Source organism: Dipodomys ordii, unplaced genomic scaffold (genome assembly GCF_000151885.1).
Source record: "Dipodomys ordii isolate 6190 unplaced genomic scaffold, Dord_2.0 Scaffold3, whole genome shotgun sequence".
Lineage (NCBI taxonomy): Eukaryota > Metazoa > Chordata > Mammalia > Rodentia > Heteromyidae > Dipodomys > Dipodomys ordii.
In genome coordinates, this window is record NW_012267219.1 from 28673284 (window position 1) to 28695833 (window position 22550).

At 39.6% G+C, this 22550-nt stretch overlaps 1 protein-coding gene across 1 annotated transcript in view; it reads right to left on the reverse strand.

Annotated features, from left to right (window-relative positions):
* Positions 1 to 22550, reverse strand: part of Fgd6 (FYVE, RhoGEF and PH domain containing 6) — a 107805-nt gene that overhangs the window by 12891 nt on the left and 72364 nt on the right. Inside the window, exons 9-16 of the mRNA XM_013018911.1 lie at positions 21016 to 21053; positions 14279 to 14329; positions 9624 to 9682; positions 9470 to 9541; positions 8397 to 8465; positions 7858 to 7941; positions 6415 to 6494; positions 393 to 495 (exon numbers count right to left, since the gene is read on the reverse strand). Coding sequence (XP_012874365.1) covers positions 393 to 495; positions 6415 to 6494; positions 7858 to 7941; positions 8397 to 8465; positions 9470 to 9541; positions 9624 to 9682; positions 14279 to 14329; positions 21016 to 21053 — 556 coding nt within the window. The remainder of the gene's footprint in view (positions 1 to 392; positions 496 to 6414; positions 6495 to 7857; positions 7942 to 8396; positions 8466 to 9469; positions 9542 to 9623; positions 9683 to 14278; positions 14330 to 21015; positions 21054 to 22550) is intronic.

Sequence of the window (22550 nt, forward strand, 5' to 3'; positions counted from 1 at the left end):
GCTTGTGGTGGGATGACAGCTGATGAGCTGCTTTCTCAAACTATTCTGAGCTTTGTAAATTTCCTACAGAGAGACTGGAATATACTTGGTGGGAGCACATGCTTAGCTTGAACAAGGCCCTGGGTTCAACACCCTGCACCACACACGGGTAAATATATAAACATGTAAAGCTGAGTGCACTACATTATGCTATCATAGACTTAAACAATTAGGCATTAATAGATGGAAAAACCCTTAGCTCTGAAATTAGACACACGTACGCCACCAATCTACCTCTGAAAGACATTGCTTTTCTAAACTCCAAGGAAATGGTTATTTTGAAGAGGAGGAGGTAGGAGGAGGGACAGATTGCTTGAAATGCACTAGGAACACAAAGGAGGAAAAGACAATACCTCATCAAGACTCTTACTGGGACAGAAGGTGATTTTTTTCTTGGCATAGTCTTCTATTGACCTGGAAATTGCCTCAAGCCATTCATCCCTTTCTGTGGCAGAACTGTTGGGGGCAAAAGAATGTTCCATCAACCAGATGTCCGCTTTGACTCTATGCCCTTTTCTTCTTTCCATTCTGCCATGGCAACCAGGCCTACCATCCTCCAACGCTGCTGGCAAAAGCAGCAACTCGGAGGCTTATTTAAGCAAACAATCAGAAGCAGCAATAAAGAAGCCACGACATTTTTAGCAGAGACGATACCTGTTTTCTTCTGACAAGTACTGCTTCACAATAAATAGCTTGTGAAGACTCTTAATTTGAGAAGCACTGTGGTTAATCAGGGATATTAGTACAATTAATAAATTATATAACCAGAGTTTCCTAAGACAATCCTAGAATTTAAAAACAATCACTTTTGAATACTAACTTGATGTACTTATATTACTGGTCTAATAATACTAGACTACTAAATATTACTAAAATTATCTAGAGCAGTGTAGTGATGTACACCTGTAGTCCCAGCACTTGAGTTAGAAGCCAGATTAGACTACATAAAGACACCATATCTTAACCAACACCACACCTATCAACAAAACACAGGACAATCAGGTGAAAGGACAGAAAAAAAAATATGGCAATACAGGGTCTGCTACTTGCTAGGCAAGTATTCTACCACCTTAGCCACACCTTCAGCCCAGGGGATATATATATATATATATATATATATATATATATATATATATTTTGGTCGTTTGTGGGGCTTGAACTCCGGGCCTGTGCACCATCCCTCAGCTCTTTAGCTCAAGGCCAGTGCTCTACCGCTTGAGCCACAGCACCACTTTCGGTTTTCTAGTGATTTTTCTTGGAGATAAGAGTCTCACAGACTTTTCTGCCTGGGCTAGCTTTGAACCATGATCCTCAGATCTCAGCTTCCTGAGGAGCTAGGGTTACAGGCGTGAGCCACCAGCACCCAGCTGAGAAAATATTCTTAATATAAGACAGATGCTGAAGGAGTGGTTCATGATAGGAATTGCCTGGGATGGTATTAGGGCTCTTCTATTACCTAGTTAGGCTACCAAGGTTTCGGTTCCTACTGCCGCTTCATCAGAGCTGTTTTTCCCTCAACTTTCATGGGAACTGGCTAAAAAAGTGAAATCCTGTCCAGAAAAAAGGTCATGTTCTTCATTCTTCCAGCCACACCTCTCCCCCAAAACTCTGTGGTAATATCTGTTCATCACTAGTGTCAGGACATTCATACAACCATTTAAAACTTTGTTTTAGCTGGGCACTGGTTGCTTAGGCCTGTAATCCTATCTACTCAGGAGGCTGAGATCCAAGGATGGCAGTTCAGAGCCAGCCCAGGCAAGAAAGTCTGTGAGACACTTATCTCCAAGTAACCACTAGAAAACTGGAAATGGTGCTGTGCTTTACAGTGGTAGAGCACTAGCCTTGAGCAAAAGAGCTTAGGGACAACCCAGGCCCTGAGTTCAAGCCCCACAGCCAAAAACAAAACCCCCAAAACAAACTAAAATCAAATGGGGAGGCACATTTTATATAATATAAATATATGTAAGTGAATATACACACACAAAGAAAGAAGAAATGGAAGAGCAGAGATTTTAGTAATCAATTTCAACTCCATCATACTACTCAGGAGGTGATCCAGAGGAGTACTGTTCAAGGTCAACCTGAACATAAAGTCTCTGAAAACAGGCTTTTAGGTGGTCAACTGGAAATAAGAGTCTCACAGACTTTCCTGCTTGAGTTGGTTTCGAACTCTGATTCTCAGATCGGCTTCCTGAGTAGCTAGGATTTCATGTGTAAGAAGGGCAGGGGACAGTAGAGCCTCTTGTCTCACAGGCACATGAACAGACACGAAACAACTAAAAACCTAATGCAGTTCCCAAATTTTCATTGTGGAAAACAAAATAAGAAACAATCTCTAAGATCAACAAAACCTGTCTCATTTTCCTCTTCTAGCATCACTGCCAAAGCTAATTATATTTAAGTTACAACCTTCAGCAATGGTATTAACTGCTTCCCAAATGTCACCTTCATAGCTACCCAATGTACATTGGATTTCACCCCCTCTACCACCACATCTTCAACATCAGCCGTAATCACCATGCACACATAGAGAAATGAGGATGAGCAATGTTAGATAAATGAATGTATAGACAACAGGCTTTAGACCCAAGTGTGGTTAAGCACTGAGCCATTCACTACCAGGCAGCCACTGCCAGCTGGTTCATGTTATTTGAAGAACTACACTATCAGAACACACACTCTGCTTCCAGGCAAACATTCATGAAATATTACCAGCTCTCCCTCCCTCCTTGACTTTTTACTGGAAGAAGTTACAGAAAGCAGAGAGGCAGATGGCTAATTTGAGAATTACTGTTGGATTTTTCTTGAGCCCTGGGAGCATGTGGAATGTGATTCAACTGTGCAAATCATGTCACATTTGCTGTTCTTTCATTTAATCATTCCTGGCTTGATCTCATGTGGGGTTCTGCCAAGATGATGTTTACCAGCTCTTGATAACACATTTCTCACAGACCACACACATTTGCCCACAGCATCTAATCGAGACACACTAGGTCTCTGCTTGTAACATGATTAGCAGAAGAATCACATTGGCATCTTCTGGATTAAAAATAGACCAAGTTTTCTTTTCTTTATGGAAGATATACATTATCCAAGGGCAAATAATACCATTTTCCCATTGATTAGAATGAATTTATAAGAGAAAATTTTCCAATCAGAGGGACTTCTGGTGTGGTAGGCCATGTCACATCTCTACTTGTGACGACTTGTGGGATGCTTCAAAGGCCACATCACTTTCACTCATCTGAGTAACACTTATTGTAAGATTACTAAGGACCCAGAACTGTGGCACTGGACACACAAAACACACTTCACTTGTAAGGACTCCCATCTAATTGAGGCAATAATACATCAATAGCCCTGGCTGCATTCAGACATCCAGATCCTTGCACATACCACGCCAGTGGTTCCATGTTGACATTCCTCACATTGAGTATGAACATCTGAAACTCAATCCCAGGCCTGTCTTTCATCACAGTGAGTGTCACCACCACCCCATACACTGTACAAGCTGGAGACTCATGTGGAACATCCCTCTCCCATCCCCTGTATTCAATTAATTACATTTTAAAACTATATTCCTTGCTGGGTACTGGTGGCTCACGCGTGTAATCCTAGCTACTCAGGAGGCTGAGATCTGAGGATCATAGTTCAAAGTCAGCCCAGGCAGAAAAGTCCGTAAGACTCTTATCTCCAATTAACCACTAGAAAACCAGAAGTGGTGCTGTGGCTCAAGCGGCAGAGCGCCTGCCTTGAGCTGAAGAGTGCAGGGACAGCCCCCAAACCCAGAGTTCAAGCCCCATGACGGGGGGGGGGAGGGGGGAATGGGAGGGGAGAAACTGTATTCCCACAGAGCAGCAAGAGATTCTGATCACATCATTTCCTGGTTTAAAATGTTCCATGCTTTCCTATAGCTTCAAAGCTAAAGACCAAAATCTGCAAAGCAGTTCTGTGTACTCTGTCTCAGTTGTCCTTCAGTGCTCATTTTGGTTCACATTCCCTTTCATTCTTGAGTATATACCCTCTGGCCTTTCAGTTCTTTGAATACATCATGTCCCTTTCTCCTCAAGTCCTTTGTACTCATCATTGCTAATGGACCAAGAGGCTCTTCTTCCCCCCAACCCCCAGCTATACAGCACCAACCTACTTACTGTTCTATTGTAATTCAGTATACCCAGAAGGCATTACAGTCCATCTCTGACTTTCACCTCCAAAACTAGATCAGTCACTAGTTCTATAGCTGCACAGCACTGATACTTCTTCTATGTACTACTTCATCACAATAATACTCAATTATGGTAATATTACTAAGTATATATCTTCCCTGATGGACTGGAAGCTCAGTGAAGGAAAGACTCTTTCAATTATTAACTAACTATATCCTGATGCCTAGGAAAGAATCTCCATATTATTTACTGAATGAAAGTGGAGTATTGCTGTGTCTTGGAATAGGGAAGCCCAAGAAAAGGGAGAAAGACACCCATCTTTCAGTGGAATATTCAGAACACACACAACATTTATTAAGTTCACTGTCTTATACAGATGTTCACAGGGCCCCAAAAGAATTGAACATTAATATAAATGATCATTTATACCAATCATCATAACAGAAACAGTAATAATGAAAAAGCTTAAAATACTGACTTAATGAAATGTGACACAGACACAAAGTTAGCACATATTAGAAAAATGATCCTACAGTTAGTAGGGTTGCCACAGACCTCAAACTTATTTTTTTTTAAAGGCAGTATCTACAAAGTGCAATAAAGTGAAGTGCAGGAAGAAAGGTATGCTTATAGATGAGCCCCACAGCTCTCCAGGTTTCTCTACCACCGAGCATATCAGCCCTTTTCTACAATGGTTATTTTGAGATAGGATCTAAGTTGTTTTTTGTATGTTGGTTTTTTTTTTTTTTTGGGTGGTCATGGGAGGTGAACTCTGGGCCTGGGCGCCTCAGCTTTTCAGCTCAAGGCTAGCACTCTACCACTTGAGCCACAGCACCAGTTCTGGCTTTATCTGCTTATGTGGTGCTGCATGCAAGGCTAGCACTCTACCACTTGAGCCACCTTCCCAGCCCCAGGATCTAAGTTTTTAACCACAAGGACATCTGGACTGCAACCCTCCTATTCAATGCTTCCTATCACAGCTGGGATGACAGGCATGCATACACCACCACATCCACACTCTTCTGTTAAGATGCATCATGGGTAATGCTAGACTTACATTATGGTAACATGTTTTGTCACTTCAGATTTTGGTTTGAGGTAATGTGGATCATGACGGATTATTTTATTTTATTTTTTTAAGAAAAGGATTCACTCACTATGTAGCCCCAGCTGGCCTAGAACTTGTTCTGAACTTAGGCTTGCCTCAAACTTGTAATCCTCCTGCCTCAGCCTCTTTAGTGCTGGGGTCTGAGTTATGCATTGCCATTTCCAACTCTAACAGTGGATTTAAAAAGCAAAAAAAAAAAAAAACCCAAAAAACTGATTTGATACTAGCCTTGCTAGATACATTTCCCAAATAGAGGAGTTCAGGTTTTCTGTAACTAGGTTTCCTTAGGAAATTATATCTACCTCATAGGTTTGTTATGACCTTAGATGATAGATGAGACATCCTAGTTAACTTTAAAGCACTATTTCTAAGCAAATTATGCTTGACTGTAAAAAAGACTTCCAACATTTGCTTAAAAAGTTATCCGGGAGCTGGGAAGGTGGCTCAGTGGCAGAGTGCTTGCCTTGCACGCATGAGGCCCTGGGTTCGATTCCTCAGCACCACATAAGCAGAAAAAGGCAGAAGTAGCACTGTGACTCAAGTGGTAGAGTGCTAGCCTTGAGCAGAAGAGCTAAGGGACAGTGCCCAGGCCCAGAGTTGACCAAAAAAAAAAAAAGTTATCCCATTGGGTGCCAGTATTCACACCTGTAATCCTAGCTACTCAGGAGTAGCTGAGATCTGAGGATCATAGTTGGAAGCTAACCCAAGCAGAAAAGTTCCTGTGAAGCTTTTATCTCCAATTAACCACTCAAAAACCAGAAGTGGAGCTGTGGCTCAAAGTGGTAGAGTACTAGCCTTGAGCAAAAAGAGCTCAGGGACACTGCCCAGGCCCGAAGTTCAAGCCCCATAACCACCACCAACAACAAAAAGTTATTCAAAGAGCACTCTTCAGCATTCTTGTTTTTCTGATTCTAGATCAGTGAATCTATTCTCAGCCATCTCATTTAATAGCAAGTCAAAAGTAACCCCTGCCAAAGAAGTTTGAGAAGAGAAAGGAAAGACATGGAAAGCCCGGTAGCCAACCTAATGTTAAAAAATGCTAGAGATATCTGACCCTATTATGCTGGCAACAATTCATCTAAATGTTTTAATAAAATTTACCTGGCTGAGAGGATGAAGGAACGTTCAACACTTTCAATCTTTAATTCATTCTGATATCCTTCTTGAGTGGGTTTTCTGACCTGGAAGAAACCATAATCATTTGTGCAAACTCATCTCAGTGCACATTCTATCTTGAAACTATAAATGAAGTTGTCCAGTGCTCTGGCTGCTGATATATACCACCAACCTTCCCTCCTACTATTCTTTGTATCTAGTACCAAAAGAACTTAAATATTCCTATGCATGTCTAACTTTCCTATATCCAGGCCACAGGTCACATTTTCCCTCTTCCCAGAATGCCCTGCTGCATGGTCACCTATGATCTACACTCTGAAGCTCACTGTCTCGTCCTCCAAAAAGACTTCCTTGATTCTTGCTTTTTCCTAGCTGTATAACAAAAGGTGCATGCTACACTGATCAAAACCTACTTTTTTTTTGTTGTTGGTCATGGGGCTTGAACTCTGGGCTTGGGCACTGTCCCTCAGCTCTTCAACTCAAGGCGAGTGCTCTACCACTTGAGCTACAGAGCCACTTCCGGTTTTCGAGTGGTTTATTTTTTTATTTTTTTGTCTTTTCTTTTTTGGTACTGGGGATCGAACCCAGGACGTTGCGCTTGCTAGGCAAGCACTTTGCCACTGAGCTACATCCCAGCCCTCGAGTGGTTTATTGGAGATAAGAATCTCATGGACTTTCCTGCCCAGGCTGGCTTTGAACTGCGATCCTCAGATCTCAACCCTCTGAGTAGCTAGAGCCACCGGTGCCTGGCTACATGGTCTTTATTTCCTGAACTCTTTAAAACTTTTTTTTGGTCCAAGTATGGTAGTTTATATGTATAATACCAATATTTGGGAGGTAGACTGGCAAGTGAAAGCAAAGGGATTGTTTGGGCTATACAGTAAGAACTTGTTTCAAAAGAATAAAACAACACATTTTGAGATGGAGTTCCAGGCTTAAGCTCCAGGCCTCAAATGATATCCCTATGTTAATCTTCTGAGTAGCTAGGATTACAAGTGACAACCACCATGCCCAGCTCTGCACTCCTAAAGACATTAACTGTGCCTCTATAGAAATGTTATTACTTTCTACTTTATAGGTATTATGGATAGTGTAGTTATCTTCTCAATTTATTTCTAAGTCCCAGGGTACTGGGAGGTTGGGGTGGAGGTAGAGACAAAAAGAATCATGCTTCAACTTATTCTCATAGTTTCCACCAGAACTATTAGTATGTTTTATTTATGGACATTCTCAGTACATATGTTTTGAATAAATTAAGCCATAAGAAAACAAAGGACATGAATATGTAAATGAAGGCATGAACAGTAGCACAGAGAGAAAGAAAAGTTAGGGACCTGAGAAAAATGATTATCTTAGGGACTCTTCTCTAAATATAAAAATATGTTTGAGTAAAAAAAAAAAAAATCAGATCCTAAAAGGTACACAGACCTTCATTCCAGCCAAGGATAGCATGTTGTTCAGTTTATATATCCCAGATTGCATAGGTGTTGTATACAGCAGGGCATCATTAAACTAAAAAGAGAAACATACACGGCAAATTACAGAAACTAATTTCAGCTACAAAAATAGGGATAAGATACTATATTAAGAAAATATTTATATTCTACTTATATATTCTAGAACTATCTAGAATGTTATATTAGAATACTATTAAAAATGTAATTTCTAAAAATATGCTTTTTTTCCAAATTCTGTAATGATTTCTGATTTCTAAATCACACTGAGGTTAATTGTAATCTGACTATGTAATCAATTATAACTATTTTTTCAAGTTAAAAATAAAGAAAAACCTGAAAGTAATTCTCTCATTAAGAATTATAACAGATCTTTTTGAAATGTAAATAAATATAGCCAATCAAAGATGCCACAATTCTGATATGTGGATGCACTAAGCTCATCTGTCATACATAAATATTACCTTCCATTAAGCAATGGCAGAGCACCTCCCACTGCACATGACCTCTTACCAGGAAAAACATTCGGGGCTGCATGACCTTCCGAGACAGCTTCATCAGAATTCCTTCTTTGAGAAAAACCTGAGTTGTTCAAGCAAACACCTGTTAGTTCCATGATCATAACAGAGCTATGATGTACATATAATATTCTTTCCAACATTCTTGTTCCTACAACTTGTTTGTTTTTTCGTGAAGAGGGGGCAGGAAAATATACTTATAACCGTAAGACTGATCTAGAAATTGGACAAAAAGAAAGATTAAAAGGGGCCAGAAAGTACAGGTTTGAGAAAGACACAGCAGCAATAGCAACACAAACAAGCTGAACTTTGTTATTTAGTATTGGCCCCAGGGTAGTAGGTGGACTGACACATTGACTAACTCTGTGTGTGTGTGTGTGCGCGCGTGCGTGCACAGGCGCATGCACCAGTATTAGGGCTTGAAATGAGGGTCTAAGCACTGTCCCTGAGCTCTTTTGCTCAAGACTAAGGCTATATGACTTGAATCACAGCTCCACTTCTGGTTTTCTGGTAGTTAATTGGAGAAAGTGTCTCATGGACTTTTCTTGCCTGGGCTGGTTTTGAACCATAGTCTTCAGATCTCAGCCTCCTGAGTAGCTAGGATTGTATACATGAGCCACAGGCACTGGCTCCAAGTGTTTTTGATCCTGACATTTGCATTTTATTATTTCCATTATTTCCTTGGTTCCCTAGGCAACTGCTGTGTTCTCTGAGGAGCATCAAAACACCAATTTTCTATCCTAGCCTGTCCCAGTCCTCTTTTACATTAATGATTTTAATGAAATTGTCTTCAAAGCTGCATGAGATCAGCTGGTATTACACAAAAAAATGATCCATTAAATCATTTCACTGGGATTCTGTGGGATCTCTGGCCTTTCTCCTAATTGAATTGGACTTCTTGCCGCAGTGATTTACATCATGAATGTTTTGAATGGTTAAAGCAATCCATATTAAGTCAACAAAAGAGTAACAATGATTAACTTGCTTTCTTAACTAAAAGAAAAAATAGCTACAGATAGTACCTGGCTGCAAAATGATAAATTTCCAAAGGTAGCCTCTCAAACTTACACGTCCAGGCTGTACTATTTCATGGTGTCCATTTAAGCTGTACTGGATTTGCATAAGCTTCTGAAAGTTGTCCTATAATAGAAAGACAATACAGAGCATGTGAAAGCCCAGTTTCCAGGTTCAAGTGTATAGCCTCTGATATCAATATACTTACTCCTTGCTTCATGGTGTCATTAGCATGGTTAGCCACCTCTATAACAACAGCAAGGGCATCTGCAATATACAGGAATAGAAGGGCGCTTATTATTGCTATTGAAACAAATAGTATGCAACATCAAAGAGTTCCAAGTAATAAGAGTAATAGCAACCAAACTCTCATGGAGCTTGGTTGATTATGAGTAGGCAGAATTATTAATTATAAAATTTAGTGAGGGAATAACAAAAAAAGCAGGATAATTAAATGGTGCATGAACAAAACTGAGCCACAGAAAATTTCCAAAGGGACCCATGGACTGTGTTTATATCAGGAATGTCAGGGCTATTTTGTCGTGAGATGTCTGTTGAAGTTTATAAGGATAAAATAAGATTTTGCCTGTAAGCTAAGGATCAGTATAAACTGTCTTGGGAACAAAGGATTGTGAGGGGAAATGATCCTGATACAGGAAATGGGAACTATGAAAACTGAGGGGTATAATACACAGTGGTAGAGTGTGTGTATTGTATGTGTGCAGCTCTGGTTTAATTCCCAGAATCATAAGTAAATAAACACATGGGAAAATCAAATAGATACAAGAGAGTCAGGGTTCAGTTCCCCCTCTCTCAGTCTGTTTCGAAGAGGTATGAATCAGAAAAAAGATAAAAGTAAGTCTGAGTGCAATCCCACTAGTACCCCACAACCCCCAGTATGACCCTGCCTGGTCCCCCACTCCCCCCCAAAAAAATGAGAGAAAGGCCACATATAAGCAACTAGACATACATGGACATCTCTTGTAAGCTGTGTTATTTAGCTTTATGGGAGAATCTGTATCTTATAATTTGCATTAGTCCCTTGCCTTCTACAAAGTGGGTTTCTTTGTTTTTTGTTTTGGTTGATTGTGGGGCTTGAACTCTGGGCCTGGGTGCTTGTCTCTAAGCTCTTCAGCTCAAAGCAAGTGCTCTACCACTTGCGCCACAGTGCCACTTCTGGTTTTCGGGTGGTTAATTGGAGATAAGAGTCTCATGGACCTTCTTGCCCGGGCTGGCTTTGAACCACGACCCTCAGATCTCAGCCTCCTGAGTAGCTAGAATTACAGGCATGAGCCACCAGCCCAGCCTACAAAGTGTTTTTGAATGCTCCAACTCTGTCATATTTGTAACTAGATATAAAGGAAAAGTACTGGGATTTCATGCCCATCTAGATCTGCCTTTTGTCTGCTTCTATGATGGAAATGCTTTTTCACTCAAGGCTGGTACTCTGCCATTTAAGCCACACCTCCACTTCTGGCTTTTGGTGGTTAGTTGGGGATACTCTCACAGACTTTCTTCCTGGCCTGTCTTCAAATCTTGATTCCTAGATGTCAGCCTCCTGAGTAGCTAGAATTACAGGCGTAAGCCACTGGCATTTGACTAATAAAGATTCTTAAAAGAGTCTTTTGGTTTAGCTACCAAAATCTGCCAAGAGATTCTCTTTCTAACACCAAGACTGTAAGGTTTTTTTAACTTTTTGTTTGTATGTATGTATATATGTATGTATGGTTTGTATGTATATACCAGAACATGATCTTAGGGCCTCATCCTCTAGCTCAGCTTTCTTTTTTTTAAAAAAAATACGTTTTTTTATTGTAAAAATTCTGTACAGAGGGGTTACAGTTACATGAGCAAGGTAATGAGTGCATTTCCTATCAAGCATTGTTACCTCCTCCTTTGTTTTTCCCCTAACATCCCTTCCCTCCCACCTCCACAACTATACTCTCCCCTCTTCCCCCCCTAAATTGTTAAGTTCTTTCTTCAACATAGTGTCATGTTACAATGGGTCAACCTGTATCCCTACTTAAGCATCTTGTTTTTTCCCTTCCCTCCCTCTAGCTCAGCTTTCTTGCTCATCTCTGGTGCTCTACCACTGGAGCTATACCTCCAGTTCAGTATTTTGCTGGTTAATTGGAGATGGAGTCTTGAAGACTTTTCTACCTTGGTTGGCTTTGAACTGTAATTTTCTAGGTCTCAGTCTCTGAGTAGTTAGGATTACAGACATAAACCATCATGGTAGTTTTTGTATTCTTTAACATGTATTATTATATTACCGTTTTTTATGGTTGGGATCAAACTCAGGACCTCAGACCCATGCTGAGCTAAGCACTGTTACCATGTACTCCCTTCCCCATCACTGTTATGAAAGGAAAGTAGTATCTCCTGTGAATAAAGATCTCAACCTTTTAACAGAATTTATGTACCTGGCACTATCTTCACAGTACATACTCTGTACTTATTCCCTGCTCTTTGGCCTGCTGTAATTCCCAGGGGGTGGGTAAGAGAAGCCTTAGAATGTAAAGATGATAAAACTCCTGCTACCTGGGCTGGGAAGGTGGCTCAGTGGTAGACCGCTTGCCTTGCATGCCTGAGGCCCTGGGTTCGATTCCTCAACACCACATAAGCAAAAAGAAAAAAGCTGGAAGTGGTGCTGTGGCTCAAGTGGTAGAGTGCTAACCTTGAACTGAAGAGCTGAGGGACAGCGCCCAGGCCCAGAGTTCAGGCCCCATGACCGGACCAAAAAAAACAACAACAACAATAAAAACTACTGCTGCTACTCTGTCACCTAGCCTCCAAGCTTGCCTTCTCATCCATTCTTTAGTCCTACCAGTCACAGGTCTATTTGCCACCTTTTTCTTCACCTCCTCAAAATCTAATCCCCACATGCCCAGCATACCATTTTCTGTTCTGCCTTTGGATATATGGTGCCCATCACCATTCAGTGCTTGTATTCGGTACCTTGCCAAAGCAGTTCATTTCCATTCCATTTTCCAAAGCTTAATCTCTGGCCTTATACATGTGTTATTCACAAAGTTGAGCTATGATCTATGATTCTGGATGAGTAAGGGTCTTACAGATAGAAACCAAGATTTCAAGTAGGTTAAACATGTACACTGCCACTGAGCTATAACAACCCTAGGATCCTGTATATAATTTTTGTCCCCACAAGACAGACTCTGGTCAGCAGTACCCACTCTTCCTCTTGTCCATCCTTTAGTTCATCTTTTTTTTTTTTTTGTCGGTCATGGGGCTTGAACTCTGGGCTTGGGCGCTATCCCTCAGCTCTTCAGCTCAAGGCAAAGGCTCTACCACTTGAGCCACAGCACCATTTCCTGTTTTCTAGTGGTTTATTGGAGATAAGAGTCTCATGGACTTTCCTTGTCCTGGCTGGCTTTGAACCATGATCCTCAGATCTCAGCTTCCTGAGTAACGAGGATTACAGATATGAGCCACTGTCCCACTTCTTGCTAAACAAATCTTCCATTGCTTATCAACCATCAGTTTTCTCCTCCTTTCCAAATGATTTTGACTGCTCAAGGTATCCTTACCATAACAGGTTTATTTTTTATTTGATGGGAATGTTGTATTTCTTCATCTTCTGAGGGTTTTTTTTGTCTGTTTATGTTCGTTTATTTTGGGTAGTACTGAGGATTTAATCCAGAGCCTGTGCTTGCTGACCTACTGCTTTACACTTTTAAAACAGAATTTCAATACTTCTTTTGCCCTAGGCTGGCCTCAAACTCATGATCTTCCTGTCTCTACCTCATGAATAGCTGAAATTACAGGCATATAACACTATGCCCAGATCTCTTCTTTAGATATATATTTATGAAAACATGAAACATTTCATAACTGCATCTTAAATTTTTAAGTGTTTTTTACTGGGCTGGGATTGTAGCTCATTGGTAGAAGTTAGCATGTATAAAGCCTTGAGTTTGATATGTACCATGACAAAAATAAAACAATTCCCTCACCCCCCCCCAAATAAACAAGAGAAACAGCTGTAAATGGAATATATAGATAAGTAAAATGATTTAAGAGAGTAAGAATCTCTAAAAATGGAAGGTTGGCAAGGTAGATAGTACAATATTGTCACTGTAGCACTTGGGAGGGAACTGAGGCAGGAGGATCAAAAAGAATATGATGCCAGACTAGGCTAAAAATTGAACCCTCATCTCAAAACAAACCAGAAACAACAAAAAAAAACTGGGTTTAATTTCTTTATCTGAAAATGTAGAAAATGCAAGAGATAGTAAAATGGAGAGAATGCACAAAATTCTTGAAATGAATGGGGTGTAGATGAACTTGTTTACTATTTCTGAAGAGTAAAATCTGGAAAAGGTAGAAAAGAAATTCTATCCAATATTAATGAGACAGAGACAGAGAGAAGTATACTATGAATATCAGTAAATTTCTTGTATATGATGAGCTGTTTAAGTGTTCAAGGGGAAGAAAGGTAGTAAGTCTAATGCCCCATCATTAAACAGTCCCTAAATAATATGTCATTTTAGACTTTACCCTTGATTTGTATAGTTTAGTCACTTCATGGACTAACTTGTAAGAAGCCTGCAGATCATATGGTTCCCTCTGTTTTTGAATATGAATAGCCACCTATAGAACTTGAACATAGCATGGGCACAGACTAACTAGATACTGTAGAGGGCGAAGCTTCCTCTCTCCAGTAGTGTTTTACTATCTTATCTAGTTCTAGTTTATTTTTCCAGAGAAGTCCTTTTCTTAATATTTTGTCTTCTTATGAATAAAGTGGAATTTTGAATATGGGTTTTGTTATCAGATTTTATTTTCTAGGTCCAAGTAAACATCAAGATTAATGTAACATAGGAGACTGAAAAAGTTATTTACCTTGAGTATCTCTGTAATCTCCAGAGTCCTCTAAGAGATTGTTCAAATAATCTAGAAAAGAAAACAGTTGTAGTATTTAACACGATGAAGCACTGTGTCCCCACTTTCTTGCTTATTCAATACTCCAGTCAATTTTTTTCATTAGTCAAATGTGTTAACTTTTGGAAAAACAAAGCTCTAAAATCAGCTTGAAATGATGACAAAGAAACAGAGTTGCAAATACCATATAATGTCACCATGATCATTTTCAAGATAAGAAATCAGATGACTGAGTGAAAGACCTCACCAATATTACATAAGCTCCTTGTGTAGGAGTCAGGACTGAAATCTGTATCTCCTGATGGCCAGTTCAACTCACTCCAATGCACATAAAATACTTTAGTCTGGAGATCTAATGCAAAATTCTAAGGCATTTAGTAAACCGAATGCCCCCAAGACAGATTTGTCAGAACCCAGAACCCCCAAAGAACTCAATTACCATGCTTATATCAATCATTTCCAAATGAGAGCAAACTTATACCCTAGGGACATTTGTCAATGTCTATAGACATTTTGCTAGGAAAAAAGTGAAACTGATTTCTGCTGATTGGAGTTTAGGGATGCTACTGAACACCCTATAACCTACAATAGCCCTCATGCAAAGGATTTTCTGACACAATGTATACTATGGCTGAGGTTGAGGAAGATAGTAAAGATAGTGTACAAATAATCAATGTGGTACTCAGTGCCTCTTAGAATGTGGGAAAATAATGTGATACCCATTCACAATATGGAAAAAAAGGTTAATTTAATAAACTTTAACATTAAACAGTGTCCCAGTGTCAAGGCACCACTACCTTATCTGTTGAGAGATGCAGGATGGCTCCACCCCCATTTACTTATCTAATTAATACAATTTCCTTTTCTTAGAATTTACCAACCCCCACCACAAGATATGGTCCCTGTCTACCTTTCTGACTTTCTCTCTTGTTATTACCTTACGCTGGCCCTTTGTTTATAATCAAAATTTGATTGTGCTCAATTCCTTCAACACTTCCCTGTGTTTAATGGGTCTATGCTGTCTCTCATGCTCTCTTTTACATCTGTCTCTGCACATAAAAATTTGATTCACATTTGTTATGAGTATGTGAGCTTACATGCAGGCAGCTGGGGACTGAACCCAGGGCCTCCTACATGCTAATTAGTCACATGGTTTACCACTGAGCTACACCTTCAACCCTCAACTGTAAGGTTTATCTTAAATTCCTTCTCTCCTATAACACTTTCCATTTCAAACAATCATTTTCTTCTTTTTAATAAGACACGATATGGTAGTTTCTTTATGCCTTCTAAAATGTGAAGGACCCTCATCTTGATTCCTCACTCTTTTTGTCTCTCTCTCATAGCAAGCACTTAGACAAAGTATTTGCTTAATGAAAGCACTTTTTTTTTAAAGCTGTGGATTGAACCCAAGCCTTTGTACATCTGCTCAGCATTACTGAGATTTCCCCAGCCCTGCTAACATTTATTTAAAAAGAAGATGTATTTTATTTAGGTAAAAGACAATAAACATTGAAAGCAATCCTAGTGGTTGAAACCAATCCTAGTGGCAGCAGTAGTCCAGAAAATGGAAAAAGGAAAGGCATCTTCGAAGACTGAATGTCTGAATTTTTATCAGCTGCAATCTTCATTTAGTAATATTATGAGACATATTATTGCATCCCATGGACTTATGCAGTCTGCTCAAAAGTACATGAAGGGAAACTTGTATATCATTGCTAGCTTTGCAAAAGGAATAATCCACCACACACAACTGCTGAAACTTCCCATGTCCTTGAGACATCCATTGCTGGCAATAAACAGTGGTGAGACGCTGTATACAACCATACTAAGCTTCCCTGCATCATGGCATAGGCTCCATCTTATCACTAGCAATTTACATCTTATGGTGATCTGAACATACAAGTTGGAAAGCTAGCCTCTGAGCAAACAGATAGAAAAACCTCAAAAATCACCCAAAAAATTGATCATACAATATACATAAGAGTCACCCAGAGATTTAAAAAAAATAACAATCTTTCTTGACTCCACTCAGAATACCTATTAAGCCAGGCCTGGTAAATCCAAATATTTATCATTTCTATGGCTGAGAGTTCAAGGGTTCAGACAAATTCACCCTTTGCATTAGATGTGCCCAATGCCTGTGATACTTCATTAGTTAAAAGTGACTTTCCTTCAGGTTATAGCAGTGAAGAATATGGAAAAGAAAGTAGGATTACTTAAATGTCAAATTCATGAAGAGTTCTCTATTCTTTTCAATGTATTCTTCTATAAGAAGTATATTCACACAAACTGAAATTTCTTTAAACTTCAGAGAGCTCGCCAGAATTGTCAGTACTAGAAAATTGTGCCCTCAGAATCACTGTGCTCAGCCTGATAAACTTCAGCTCAAACTTGGCTGCTGTCCTGAATTTCTGGGAACAGAGCTTTACTATACCCATTGGCTGAATAGAAAATCCACCACTAAGAGATTACAACATCATAGTCCCAATCAAGAAGGGGACAGTGTTAAATCTGCCCTCCGTGCCAATTTTGCAACTTAGCCATCCACTCATCCATTCACAAATATATGCTTTTAAGGAATATTGTTATAGTATATCTGTTTTGGGAACTTTCACCTTTTCAAGGAAACCAGGACCATGAGTCCCTTAAACAGGAATGAATCACCCAGTGCCTCAGGTAAGCATAAGAGGCTGAGTCAGAAGGGAGGAACATTGAAACCACTAGCTGCCCAGTGACTCTTCTTTCCAAGGTGGGACCCAGGAAAGGAGACCAGACAGACAGGCCTGTATTGCTCACCAGAATCATCATCTATCACGTACAGCCCAGCTTCCTGCTGAAGCTTTCATAGTTAACAATGGGGAAAATAGTCGTTTCACTTTGCCATGTGAAACTTGTAGTATTTTGTGACTTTCCTGCTTCTGCCAAAACAAATGAAGCAACATTCAAAAGCTCCTTAATAAAAATGCCTTGACCTCTGATCATATAAGATATTTATCAAAATGAAACAACAACAAAAATGCCATGAACAACACTGAAGTTATTTTCATCAGATTGGTGTCATGAATAGGCCCCATATAGGTATTCTCTGACCAGCAGGTGGCATCATCGATTAATAAACCCTGACTCCCAATCCTTGCCATCACAACTTACTTGACACAAAATCAACTGAAATACACCATGTGCAACTCCTACAGATTGGTAAATTACCTTTCTACTAATATACAAGGCCCAGGATGAAAGGATAAGAGTCTCATTTTTCTAGTAGGCCTTATCATTCCCTGATTGCCTAATGAGAAACCATTCAGAAGTACTCCAGTTTACCTTTACAAACATTACTCATGGATGAGAATCTGGGACTTTTCTATATTCAACACCTAGATTCCTATATTGTGTGCTAAGAATGAGTAGTGGCAGAACACAGAGGAAATGAGTATACAGGAGAGGTAACATTCCTGAGTGAAGCTTTTAGAATTTGAGATCATGTCTTGCTTTGTGTTATTCAGGTTTCATCTTTTCTGCATAAATACATAGGGAGCTCAGCAACACATACAAAAATATGGGATCTTAAGATAAATGATCTAGGCAACAAGCCTATTTTTACAAAAAGTTTCAGATTTTGAAAGAAGTAAATTTAAGATTACCCTAGCTTGTGAAACAAAGTTCAGATCACTTGAAATAACAAGACAAAGATCTAAGTGTCAAGTTACAAGACTGACATCTTCCAGGCAGCTTGGAGATACTCTAGAGCCCTGGCTATGGAATCACACCACAAGTGTAGCCAAGAAACAGTCCCATAATTTGATAAAATAGGTTTTAATTTATCTATCTGTCTCTCTGTCTACTCATCACTGAGGGCCTGGGCCTCACTGAGGGCCTGGGCCTCAAATATGCTATGCAACCTCTCTACTCAGGCCCACATTACTTTTCTGTAGTAATATCCTCAGATAGGGCTTAAGGTGTGGCTCAAGTGATAAGAGCTCCAGATGAGCAAGCAAGCTGAACTAAGCATCAGGCTGTGAGTTCAAACTTAGTACTGGCAACAAACAAAGAACCTACCTCATATATAAAGGAATTAAACTATTCAGGCATGGTATTACACACTTGTAACTCCAACTCCTTAGGAGGCTTAGGTAAGATTATAAATTCAAGTTTGGGAAAACAATGAGACTTTCTCAAAAAAAAAAGGAATTAATCTGGATTAAGTTGGAAAATTTGTAATAATTCTCATTCTAAAACATTGTGAAACATACTTTAATTCTAAAATGCATTATTAGGCTGAGGATGTAGTTCATACATATGTATGTGTGTGTATTCACACACACACACACACACACACACACACACACACACACGAAATTTGAAAAACATTTACCATAGGTTCCATCCACTCTCTGGAATTAAACTATCCAAAGTGCCCCTGCCTGTAGCAATATAGACTAATCAAACACTTTACTTTCTTGTTTCAGATTATACAATCAAACCAGCCCAGGCAAAAAATTTGTGAGACCCCTCTCCATCAATAAGTAAAACTAGGTCATTTACATACTTGTGAACCCAGCCAGATGGGAAATGCAAATTGGAGGATCACAGTCCAGGCTGGCCTGGGGGGGGGGGGGGGGAAAGGAGAAAGGGAGAGGGAGAGGAAGAGGGGGAAAGAGAGAGAAAGAGAGTGAGAGAGAGAAAGAGAGAGAGAGAGAGAGAGACCCTATTTGACCATAAAAAGGAGAGAGGGGGTTAGAGGCATGGCTCCAGTGGTAGAATACTTGCCTAGCCAGTACAGGGCCTTGAGTCCAGTCCCTAGTATCACCAAAAAGACGATGGAGAACAGTCACAATTCCTTTCAAAGGCCCCACAGTGAGAAAAATAAGAGGAATACAATATCACTTTATTGACAAGTTATTAACTCTTCCAATATCCAGAGCAATAGACGATTTTGGAATTTCAGTGATTAAATTTGAATGCATCCTAGAATATTTTTAAACAGTGAATACTATGCATTGCTATAAACAAAATCATTTCAAGTGTATGAATAAAATTCCCAAACTCTAATCTTCCTGAGAAATGAAGGACTGTAAACATGTTAGAAAGTAAGCAAATGGTTCTATGATACAAGGTATCATTTTATGTACAAGTGTTAAAACTGTGGGCTTCACAAGAACAAGAAGTCTGCATTATCTTTATATACACAGCCCTTGAACAAGATCTGACACATATTCCATCAATGTTTGTTGCTGTTCGCTTATTTATTTTTTATTTATTTGAAATCTACATAGTCTAGGCTAACTCAAACTTGCTATGTAAGAACAGTCTGCCTCAAACTAACATTCCCTACCTCTCTCCTACTCAGTCTCCCAAGTGCTGGGATTACATGTGCTTGTCATTATGCCTGACTTGTCTGTTTAACAGACTAAATGGCATTTTGTAGTTACCACTTCTTGTTTCCGACTGGAGTTGAGATGGTATTTTAAATGCCTCACTGCTAATTACAATGTATTGTCACCCCTGGCTCTAATTCTTCTGTGTCTCAAATACTAACTCAATTCTGGTCTCTGAGTATGTGGCCCACAGCTGCCTCTTATATGTGCTATTTGCCTCTTATATTTAGAAAAAGTGGCTGTTGTGGGCTCTCAGCCTGTAGGCTCACAGCTTAGAAAGCAAACAGTGTTGTTCTGTAAGTTAGAAAGTCCTCTTCTGATGGACAAAGGGTGAAGAAATTCAGCAGTGGTACTCAGTAGACACTATGTTAAAAATGAACCACATAACTTGTGGGTGGAGACAGGAGGGAAAAACTGGGAGAGTGAGGGAAGGGCTGCTACTGTCTAAAAAGAAAAGTACTCATTATCTGACTTACGTAACCCATCTGTGTATCACCTTTATAATAACAATAAAAATTTTAAAATTTAAAAAATAAAAAAGAAAGGCCACTTCTGTGCCACAATAAAGCACTCTAGCATAGGGCATACCTCTATAAGGTAGCACGTATCCATCCAAGACTTTGATAACTCTGGTTCTGAGGTGGTACCCCAACATCATGTCCCATGAACCAAAACTGACTTCAGGATTATTCTGTGGAAAATCTGGGAGCACATCTCACAAAAACAGATGTCCTGTGGGTTCTTTTTCAGTGGAACAGATAGGCTAAGCATATCCACAATATCATTAAACAAATCCGCAGGAAGTCTCTCAATAAAAGTAAATGCCCAGGGGCTGGGAAGGTGGCTTAGTAGTGGAGTGCTTGCCTAACATGCATGAGACCCTGGGTTCGATTCCTCAGCACCACATAAGCAGAAAAAGCCAGAAGTGGGGCTGATGCTTAAGTGATAGAGTGCTAGCATTCAGCTGAAGAGCTGAGGGACAGCGCCCAGGCCCAGCTTTCAGGCCCCACAACCGACAAAAAAAAAAAAAAAAAGTAAATGCCCATTATTTTGACTTGACTGATACTGCTTTTCTTAGTGGATATACTTTGCAATTGTTAAGGCTGCTAGTTTACCAAATGAGAATCTTTAAGTGTACAGAAATGGCTTTGGCACAGTTAACCCACACTTAAAAATGCTCTTATCTATGTTTGTTCCCTGCACTCTATCAACAAAGAGCAAGTTTAGGAAGATAAGTGCTTTTTTTTTTTTTTGCTACCCAACAGCCAACTAAGGAATCAAGCAAATCTAGCTACCAAAGTAAGTTCAAGTTTAACTGACTTTCAATGCTTTCTCCAAAGAGATGTAAGCCCATGATTCTGAAAATAAAAATTAAAAAAAAAAAAGTGAGAGAAACGAAGCAACAAATTCTCTCGCTGTTTCTGTGATAAGACAAGTCCTAGCAACAGAGGCACTTGGCTACTTGCAGGGAATCTGTGTCAAATTTACACTGAGAATTGGAGAAAGAATGGCTTTATAGTAATGTCTATGCATCAAACTTAGAATACCTACAAATCTGGATGGGCAAAATGAAGCATATAAACTTCATATTCACTAACTTTGAAGTGAAATTCCTTCCACTATTAAGGTAGGTTTTAAACCCCAGAAGTAATGATCCCAGTGACATTATCATCATGGAAAGTACACATTTTTATAGCATATTATGATTCGTGTAGACAATTCAAAATACTATTTCCTCCTTTTTTTCCTTTTTTTTATGCCAGTACTAGGTCTTGAATTCAGAGTCCTTTAGCTTTTTTACTCAAGGCTAGCACTTTACCACGTGAGCCACAGCTCCACTTTCAGCTTTCTTGTGGTTAATTAGCGTTAAGAGTCTCATGGACTTTCCTGCCTAGGCTGGCTTTGAACTGAGATTCCCATATCTCAGCTTCCTGAGTCGCTAGGTTTGCAGGTGTCAGCTACTAGCACCTGGCCCATTTACTTTTGACATTATTTCAAAATCATAGTATCTATTAGATCATCCACTAGACATCTCCCCCTTCTCTCCCTCACACTGTGGGGTTTGAACTCAGGCCTGGGGGCACTGTCCCAGAGCTCTTTTGCTCAAGGCTAGCACTCTACCAGTTTGAGCCAGAGCTCCACTTCCAGTTTTTGCGTGGTTAAGTGGAGATAGTCTCACAGGGACTTTTTTGCCTGGGCTGGCTTTGAACCATGAGTAGCTAGGATTACAGGAGTGAGCCACCAGTGCCTGGCTTTTTTACAGACATTAATTTTAATTGACAAAATTAATAATTAAATGCAATTCAATCATTTCAACATCAAGGAACTACTGGACTGCTATACACAACTGATCGACATGCTCTCATGAAAAATTAATATACTAAGTAAGACTGGCTAGGGGCTGGGAAGGTGGCTCAGTGGTAGAGTGCTTGCCTTGCATGCATGAGGCCCTACGTTTGATTCCTCAGCACCACATAAACATAAAAAGCCAGAAGTGATCCTATGGGTCAAGTGGTAGAGTTCTAGCCTTGAGCTGAAGAGCTGAGGGACAGCACCAAGGCCCAGAGTTCAGGCCCCATGACTAACAAAAAAAGACTGGCCAAAGTAAAGCCCCTGGCTGGTATTTTTAAATGAAGTATAAGCCTATAAGGAATTTAGTTTTTTAATATTATAAAGTGACGATAAGTCATCAAACTTTAACCTTTTGACTACTTAAGAAACCTAAAGGAAGGGAAAGATTGTCTTTTGATGTTATAATTTTAAGCCACAGATACTAAAACCTAAAATGTTAATGTCATCTCAGACAATGGCCAAAACTTCAGGAAAAAGTAGGATAATATATTGTTAAAGCCACC